The sequence below is a fragment of the Dipteris shenzhenensis genome, chromosome 9 (genome assembly GCF_047967505.1).
Source record: "Dipteris shenzhenensis isolate YYH24624 ecotype China chromosome 9, Dip_SZ_1.0, whole genome shotgun sequence".
Lineage (NCBI taxonomy): Eukaryota > Viridiplantae > Streptophyta > Polypodiopsida > Gleicheniales > Dipteridaceae > Dipteris > Dipteris shenzhenensis.
The window spans coordinates 2,992,576-3,002,470 of NC_141604.1; the positions used below are offsets into that span (position 1 = coordinate 2,992,576).

The window sequence follows — 9,895 nt, forward strand, 5'->3', positions numbered from 1 at the left end:
GGATTTGAACTTCCATGGTCTAAAACCAAGGTATGCCGACTTAAAAGGCTCTTTATGGTTTGAAGCAGGCACCAAGGGCATGGTGTGTCAGGATACATTCTTTTTTGTTGTGCCTTGGGTTTCAGAACAGTCCTACGGAGCTACTCTTTATGTCCGGAAGAGTGAATCAGAATTTCTGATTTTGATTCTATATGTGGATGATGCTTATCACTGGGCCAGACTTGCAGATTTCAAGCAGCTTTGCAAAAATCTTTTGCGATGACAGATTTGGGCCGGTTGCACTATTACTTGGGCATCCAGTTTGCATATGTATTGAAGGGGCTATAATGATAAGTCAGTCCAAGTACATTGGACAGCTCTTAGACCGCTTCCAGTTTGAAGATTGCAAGCCAGTTTCTACACCATTGGAGCCTGGCTTTCGTTTCTCCTTTGAGGAGAATGCACCATTTGAAGCCACCCTTTATCAGCAGGTTATGGGCTGTCTTATTTATTTATGTCATACCCAGCCTGACCTTCAATATGCCGTCTCCCAGTTGAGCAAGTACATGCACATGGGTAGAACACAACATTGGCACGCAGTGAAGTGGGTCTTCCGTTACTTAGGCCACACAAAATTTGGGACTGTTCTATGTTCCTGAGTCTCCACTGGTCTTGCATGCTTTCACAGACAGTGACTAAGCAAGTTGTTATGACACGAGAGTGTCCCACACTGGCAACTGTTCCATGCTTGGATCTTCATGCATTTCATAGTTCAGCAAGAAGCAACCTATAGTTGCTACTTCCAATTGTGAAGCTGACAACAAGGCAGCCTTCACAGCTACAGTAGAGTGTGTCTGGCTCTGTAAGCTACTCACACGTCTTGACATCAACCAGCCAACTTCTACTACCATCAACACTGACAGCCAGAGTGCTTTGATGATTGCAAGAAACCCAGTGTTTCATGCGGCCACAAGCACATTGAGATTCATTATCATTATATTTGAGAGCAGTTGTCAACTGGAGACATACAGTTATCCTATGTTCCCACGAAGGACAACTTAGCAGATCTCTTCATGAAGGCTCTACCACAGCCCAAGTTTGAGGCTTTTCGCCATGCCTTACACTTGGCGCCATTTGTTAAGTGATTTTGATCTCCCTGTACTCTCATAGGTTGCTATATCTATCTTGGACGAATATGTGCAACCATGATATAGTTTCCAAGTATACCTGAAGATACTTCAGCCATACCATGGAGGGGGGGTTGTTAGCACTTAGCCCTGGTATGACCTTGTAGGCTAGTCTTAGGACTCGATCAACCCTTAGGTCAACTTCATTGGTCAACAATATGGTTGACTTCGGGGCCATATACACCACCCCTTTGTACTTTCTCATTATCTATTTGTTACGGAATTGTATTTCCGATATTTCTTACTATGGGAATTATTTTATTTTAGTCTAGTGTGACTATGGCAGAGTATTCTATAGAAGCACACCGGACGCGGCGGGGGTCCTATGGATGCTTTGTGGGGTTTAGTTGGGGACGCCTAACTACCTGTGTTTTGCTAGGCTAGATGGTTAGTATTCTAGGTGATTCCATGTTAATACTAATGTCGCTAGTGTTACTGGTATTATTGCAATTGGTCGCAAGGTGTGTATTTTGATGTCTGTATATCAAGCGTACAACTGTGTTGGGATTAATTGGTGTGATGATTCATCAATTGATTGTAACAACTAACACATTTGGTGACTTGAGTACAGATGATGAGTTGGATAACGAGGAACGGAGATGGTGAAGGTGATTTGGATTGATTGAAGTATCTAATGGTTGTCAAAGGCCATGGGCCATATTGTAAAGTAAAGAATTTTAAGCCGTGGGCTAATATATTTTATTAATTGTGGATGAGGACATATTAAGCCTTGTGATGTTTTAAGCTCGTAGAGCTATGTTCAGCAATCCTCTAATTATAGACAAGGGATGCTTTTTGATGTACTATTATTGGCTCTTTGCTTTTTAGAGTTACAATTATAAATACTCTAGATGGGAAGCAAGAGCCACCATTTAGGGGGGGCAGATTGGACCCCATGCAGTGTCGATCTCTCTTTCTCTTCTCTCCCCCACTTGTGTCGTGGTTCTTGGTTTCTATGGTTTTGGTAAATCTTGAATTTGGGAGCATGCTTGAGTTCAGTTTTCGTAACAATGGTATCAGAGCCTGGCTACGCTCTAGCTTGACTACGAGAGGCAAGCAACATGAGTTTCTGCAATCTAATGACATAGTCGTTCTCAAAATGTTCTTTCTAATTGTTTAGACTACTTGATCGCTAGGTTTTGAGTTTGTATGCAAAAGTTATCAAAGATGCTTCGAAAATCAACGCTACAACTACGATTGGCAAAAACGACCCGCGATGGCTTGTTCAAAGGGTATGCACCGGTTCTTTTGAGTGGATGGATCAATACATTCCGACTTCAAGTAAGAAATTTATGGTTGTTTCTTTTCACTACCTACTGTCAATGAATTGGTATTAGCTGTCTTTGGATAGAAAGATGAACAACCATGACCGGAGATGACTTAACCTTAAGGCATGAGGACAGTAAAGATTCATATTCTTATATAATTAATTATATTTAAAGTAATAGTAGCATCATGTGATTTCAAGAATGGAAGTCGTATGAAGATTGCAACCCGGGTGTCGCTCTCCTAAGCAAAAGACCATGGCTATTTGGAAGAAAGCAATAGGAGTAAATTACGAATCGAGAGCCGCAAATGAAACAAGGACAAATAGATACACGATATGCATGTTATTGCTTCAACGCATCTATGTATACATCTTTTATCCTTCTTTTTTGCTTTACTTAATTGTTTTTTTTAAGTTACATATGATGAGGTCACTATGAAAGAGAGACTCTCCAAGGAATCTCTTTTGAACCACAAAGTTATCGGACCGACGATTGAACGGGAAGCAAAAGAAAGTTGATTGGGACTCAACCAAGCAAGCAAAGATTTGGAAGGACAAAGGAGATACGTATCTATTCCCATATTTTTTGTTTTTATATTTTTTCATTGTTCTTACTCTTATTGAAATACTCATATAGAGACAAGAAAGAATGGTATGGCGACGGAAGGTAACAATTGAATTTGAAGAAGAGTGATACGTCAAATTAAAATAGCACGAAAAAGAGAATAAAATATGATAGCCTATATCGGATCTAGGATAATCTAGGTGAGCTAAGATATATCTTTGTTATGATTAAATAAGCATGATTATGTTGGCTAAGAGTTTGTTATGATTAAATAAGAATGATTATGTGCATTCATAAGGATAAGAAGACGTATATTATGTGGTATGTATGAAATAAGAAATACAATTACTTAGAGGTCTTGTATCCTCATAGCTTGCTTGAGTAGATGCCAATCTTAGCTTAATTATAGATAACAAAACTATTATTGTGTGATACATATGGTATGCTTCGATAAAGTGTTCTGCTAAAGTGAACTGAATTAGAGAAAATTAAAGAGGAGAAAAAGCATATGACATTCTTGCTAAGCAAGAGGGCAGGTATAATTGTTTGGTGACAAGCTTGTTGCTCCGATAATTTCTTTATGGAATTGCTTTTATAGATAATGAAAAACAATTGGTATGTCAGACAATATCTTCTCTGTATTTTCTAGCAGTTGAAGAAAATACATATTAGATCGATACTAGCTACCAACCTAAATCAGAAACTTTGACGTGCGCTTAAACAATGACGTGCATATACCCTTCTGCTGATCACAGAATAGTATATGCCACTTATTGCTACTCACATCAAAAGAAAAAAAGAATTACACTTTGTATTTGTTATTATTTCTCAATATCATACTGGTATGGGACGGTATAGATATTGAGAAATATGACAAATATAATGCTGGAACCTGTACCAAAATCATAAGCAATGAATGGATGTGGTATAGTACTTTCTCTTGGTATAGGGTAAGACTAAAAATAATCTTTCATAAGTTTTGAATTGGCTAAATTCATTATCTCTTGGTTAATGAGAGCTTAAGATCTCTTGAAGAAATTTTTTTGACCATGATGATACTTAATGAATATCCAAGAGATTACTCTTCACATCTCTACTCGTTGACTCGGAAAGTCAAATACACAACTGAGGTTTACTGCAATCCAAGCAAGAGGGATGTCACGGAATTGTATTTCCAATATTTCTTGCTATGGAAATTATTTTATTTTAGTCTAGTGTAACTATGGCAGAGTATTCCATAGGAGCGCACCGGACGCGGCAGGGGTCCTAGTGGATGCTTTGTGGGGTTTAGTTGGGGACACCTAACTACCTATGTTTTGCCAGGCTAAATGGTTAGTATTGTGGGTGATTCCATGTTAATACTAATGTCACTAGTGTTACTAGTGTTATTGCAATTGGTCGCAAGGTGTGTATTTTGATGTCTGTATATCAAGCGTACAACTGTGTTGGGATTAGTTGGTGTGATGATTCATCAATTGATTGTAACAACTAACACAATTGGCGACTTGAGTACAATGATGAGTTGAAAAACGAGGAACGGAGATGGTAAAGGTGATTTGGATTGATCGAAGTATCTAATGGTGGGTGTCAAAGGCCATGGGCCATATTGAAAAGTAATGAATTTTAAGCCGTGGGCTAATTTATTTTATTAATTGTGGATGAGACCATATTAAGCCTTGTGATGTTTTAAGCTCGTGGAGCTATGTTGAGCAATCCCTCTAATTATAAACAAGGGACGCTTTTTTATGTACTATTATTGGCTCTTTGCTTTTTGGAATTACAATTATAAATACTCTAGATGGGAAGCAAGAACCACCATCTAGGGGAGGCAGATTGGACCCCATGCAATGTCGCTCTCTCTATTCTCTTCTCTCCCCCACTTGTTTCGTGGTTCTTGGTTTCTATGGTTTTGGTAAATCTTGAATTTGTAAGCATGTTTGAGTTTAGTTTTCGTAACACCATTTGCAAGTACTTTGTGTTCCTTTAGCTTGTTGTTTACTCCCGTGCACTCCTTTCCCATTCCATTGCTTCCCGCAACCAACACTTCTATCATCCTCACTCTTCTCTGAAGAGAATTTCCAGAACCTAGCTGTAAATTCCACATTACTCTCATTATCAAATTGCTTGAACCTTTCCCAACAAAAGGTCAATTCTTCTTCATGCCTCGGAGGCATGAAAGTGGTCTTAAGCTGCTCTACAAACTTGGACCATTGAAGAATAGGCTCCTTTCCCATTTGTAACAAGGACCACCACATCAAAGCATCCTTTTGTAGATGCAGTGTGGCAAGGGCAAGCTTCTTGTGATCGTCTTACCGATACCGATCCTCCACTGGTTTCGGTTTACCCCCTAAGGGGTACATGCAATGGTTCCTAAGATTACTACGGGAAATGTGCTCATCAGCGCCTGACCCGAAGATGGAAAAACTATAGCTCAAAATGGTGAATCCAATTAAGGATTTTATCCGCCTCTCTAGCTCCACCATATTTTGGAAATTCTATTCTCTCTCAAGGTTGAAATTTGGCTCTCTTCGAGGGGGTACTTAAATCGTCATCAATCTCCTCTAATTGAAACAGTTGGCGGTGAAAGGTTGTGGTCATCTCTCGAATCTCGCGAGGGTTCGAATGGATCTGGCTGCCCTCGTCTTGTAGCCACTGAAGGTGGGTCCTTGTTGATCGAGGGCCAGTGCTCTGGAAGAATTGCCAATCGCCTCCGCAGTGCCGGATTTGTGCTATGGTATGCTGACCCCCCCCCCCTTCTCATGTAACAAGGACATCAAGGATCTACACCCTCTTTGATGGGGCTGCTCAACTGCTCAAGGTGAAGCACCAACGTGACATTGTTGTCCCAACTAGGTTACCTGTGGCTTCACCTTTGTTTATGGCCCAATCCCTAACATCTGTCAAGCCGCTCAAGTAGGCCATCATGTTGCCTTTGACCAAACGAGCAACTAAGACTCCGAGGGAGTCTAGAAAGCCCTGCCTCCCACATATTACGCTCTGCTAGAGGCATGCTGAAAAAGAGTCTCCTCCTTGCTTGTCCTCCTTGAACTCTGGATTGTGGAAGTCTCATCCAATTCGCACTCTCTTTTTCTTCTCGTCCCAGTCATGGATTGTTGCTGCTTTGATACCAAATTTGAAGAACCAGAATTCTCAAGAATGCAAATGTGTGCAATGGATGAAGAATTTGAATGCCAATTGTCCCTCCAATGGGGGAAGAGCCCCTCATGAGATTTCTTGTGTCTCTTTTCGACCTACATGCAAGGTGTGAGAGAGATGGTGGATGAATGCAAGGTGAATAGAGAGAATGCTACGTGAGATTCACAATGAAGGGTGATACCCTTTCATTAATGTCCCTTGAGATCACTCAAGTTCCATCTTCCCATTTACACCTACCCTCACCCTATGACCTATGCATCTGCACCTTAATGCACCCTTCCCTTCCTATTGCCCCTAGGACCTATACACGTGGGTGCACATTTTTTTAATAGAATAAGCGTTACATGTCCAAATTTGATGCTGTTTGAAGCAGTGGCTCCATCTTGACTAGTTCTATCTACTAAGATGATCCACCGCCCCAACAATTCGGTCGGTGTCCATCATAAATACAAATATGTGTTACACCATTGGCGTATAATATATACTAATGTTCTAATGTTACTAATCACGGATTAGTGATTTCTCTTGTGATGACACACGAATGTTTGATCAAGATGAGCTCATAGGAGGACAGGTGGTTTGAATTGCCTTGAGGTAGGGGAGTTCAAGATTTAGGAATTCCACTCAGCGTCATGGACACGATCTAACTATCTGGATATAAAGTTTACGCACCAACCTATTGACAGCGGCCTTTCGCAAACACCTCATCGAGTGACTCTTGGATGCGGACTCGCAGAAGGCACGAGTAGCAAGCGAAGCGCAACGAGAGATTGCACGACAGAGGTCGCACAAGGTGACACGTGCGGAGGAGACACTGCACGGGCAAGCAACACACAGGGAACCACATGTGCAGGGGACCTCGCGACCTTCGAGACAGGCCGTGAAGGCAAGACACGAAAAGACGCACAGCGACCCACAGATTCCGAGGTCAAAAAACACGACTCGAAAGTTTTTATGCGATCGCTGCCCTTTCTGCCTGCCATAAGACCGTCTAGAAACCCCAAGCTTTGGAGGCAAGAGGTTCCTGAACCCTGCAACCCTTGAATTTTGGAGTCCCTGAGGTAAGACCTTTCTCTGAAAATTTTGGTCTTTAGACAAAAAACGGGGTGTCCTGACAAGGGGCCCCATGTGCAAATGTACCCTTAAACCGTGAGGAAAAGAGACCCCCCCGTTCTCCCCAACGGAAAGTCAGATCATAACAAGATTTTAAGGGGATAATCCACTCACCAAGTACCCCCTGTAACGGTATCTAGAGCTCCAATCCACTCAAAACAAGTGGCCCAAATGGAGTGTATAAGTTTACAGCATAAAAACAAGGAAGAAGAGGTCATTTCAAGTGGTTTTTCAACACAAGCGAAGCGAGAGTCGTATAAGTACCACCAACTCTACAACACGTGACTTTTGCTGTAAAATAAACCCCTTTTCTGAAATTACAGCAAGTCATTTCTTCTCTTGTATTACAAAAAGGAAAGAATGGAAGGGGAGGGGAGATTTAATAATGAACTTGTCCGTTTTCCTCCACTCCATCTGAGCAAAAATTTAGCATACATTCTCCATCTGAGCAGGTCTAAGCAACCCTAGCCAATGGTACCTGAAACATAACACTATGTCCAGATCATCAGTTCCATCTTGTGCACCATCCTTCCTTATCATTGCAGCTTTGGAGTTCAAAAGTATTTGGCCTGATGCTCTTAATTGGATACTGGTAACTGACCTAGCTGTTCAGCTACCGACACAATCCTCAGTCCTGAAGCGGGTAGCTGGTTTACTGTGTTTAACTTAACATAACCGAGTTTCGCACTAGCGCTAAAGCATTTTCCTGGATTTATCGCTTACACGAATTTTCTACGGTAGGATTCGTTAAGGGAATTGGTTTTAGCCCCCAAACGTAATTTGAAAAAAGGCACCTGCCAGGAGTGAAAAGCTAGCATGCAGCGGAAAATGCATTTCTTCTTACTTGCCCTCACCTTAATGGGGGAAGATCATCATTCGCCGGTCGAATATCGTCGGAGGACAAATTGTCGATGATGGATGCATGGGGAGAAGCGCATGTTTGTAGAAGTCGGGAGCACAGAAAAGAATCATTCAATCGGTTCGCCTTCCCCGCCCAGAGCGGAACCTTAGGCGCTCCCACGAAACAAGATTTCCTGGTTAAGCAAAACAGCATCGTTGGAAATCCACAATCGAAAGAGGAGTACAAACAACTACAACGGAGAGTTGAGAAACTTATGCGATCAAAGCGCGAGAAGGTTACATAGATGAGGCTGAAGGAGCCAGGCGAGACGCAGCAACAGTCTGTAAGGAGCTCCCAATGAATGCTAGCGCCATAGCCAAGCAAGCCTTGCAGCTTATAGCATTGCCACGTCTTCTAAGGTTGATAACAAAGTCTTTTTTTTTTTTTTAGCGTTTAGACCAAGCTCCTAAAATGTGTGGGTTGGGCACCTCACTATCTTGGTCACCACGTATGGGAGCGCTTTTGGCAATTTCAATTTCTTGTTACACAACAATGGCTTCCAGGTCACGCGAATTTTGGGACACTCGCCCATGATGAGAAATGGGCGATGGCTTGCATGAAGTTCGTGTGGCGCAAAAGGATTGGTTGCGCGTCCATGATCATGGGCAGTCACCCTGCCTCGCCCAAGGCCCACCCATCACACAAAATCACCTGCGCCAACCAATCCACAAGCCATTTGCTTAGACCACATAAGCAAAGATACCTTGTTGCAATAAATGTGGAGTCTCTTTTTCTTATGTTGTCCATCGAGTGTGTAGCGAGGCCCTGCCCATGCATTTTCTAGCGTAGGGTGGTGTGTAACCGCCCTGAGTTCATGGCAAAAGGTGAAGGATGTTACAAAATGAAGGAATAATCTTCTAGTATAGTTTATGTGGCACGGGAGGGTTCCTTCCATTACTCTAATCTAGCTAAATCACTACATGGAAGCTACGCACTCATTCGCCCTCCTCTCGCTCACCAAGCAACCAGCCTTCCTTTTTGCAAAATCTTATTTTTGGGAGCTTTCTCAAGGTGACATGTGTAGAGAGAGAGTGTCGAGTTCTAGAGAGAGAAAAATAGCAATAGTATAGATATACAAGGTTGCATGGCTCTTGTATTATTAGAGAGAACATGTATGAATGATGGTGTGTCCACTATGGAAATGATTTTTTGCTCTTGTTATTGTTGTGCCAAATGTGGCCATGTTTGAAATTGTGTATGCATGATGATCTTGTGGCTTTTCCTTAATCGTGTCTGTATTAATGTCTCCAAGGACCATAACATGATAATTATGTTGGAGATCCTCTAGAATTCGGTTAGTGTAAGATTGGATTTAGTTCACTCCTTTGATTGTGACTTAATACCTTCATGTTGTATTTTCTATGTGTGTTTATCGATATCCTATTTACGTGTGCATGTAAGAGAAATTGGGAATAGTTTGGAAACTTGAGGCACGTACAAATGGCTTTCAATAGCTTGGAAAGTTGAGGCACATACAAATGGCTTTCAATAGCTTGGTCTCTTGCAAACATATAATATCGAATTTTGTTTAATTTGGTATGGTTAAATCTCTTGAATTTGAGATCCTCCAAATTGGTTGAGTAGCATAAAAATGTGTAGATTTGTCTTATTCAATGGAGCTTGCTTGAAGTTCTCCTATTGCTTTTGTATCTTATCACATGTTTCTCATAATCCTATGGAATGTTTGCAATCAAATTGGAGTAGTTTGGATGTGTTCAAAAGGCCTA

The 9,895-nt window shown here is 41.5% G+C and overlaps 1 protein-coding gene across 1 annotated transcript in view; it reads right to left on the reverse strand.

The window, feature by feature from the left end:
- Window positions 1-8,558, reverse strand: part of OVA4 (Nucleotidylyl transferase superfamily protein) — a 121,662-nt gene extending 113,104 nt beyond the window's left edge. The window contains exons 1-2 of the mRNA XM_087378923.1: window positions 8,409-8,558; window positions 8,122-8,301 (exon numbers count right to left, since the gene is read on the reverse strand). Coding sequence (XP_087235049.1) covers window positions 8,122-8,301; window positions 8,409-8,482 — 254 coding nt within the window. The 5' untranslated portion in view covers window positions 8,483-8,558. The remainder of the gene's footprint in view (window positions 1-8,121; window positions 8,302-8,408) is intronic.
- Window positions 8,559-9,895: the final 1,337 nt, after the last annotated feature.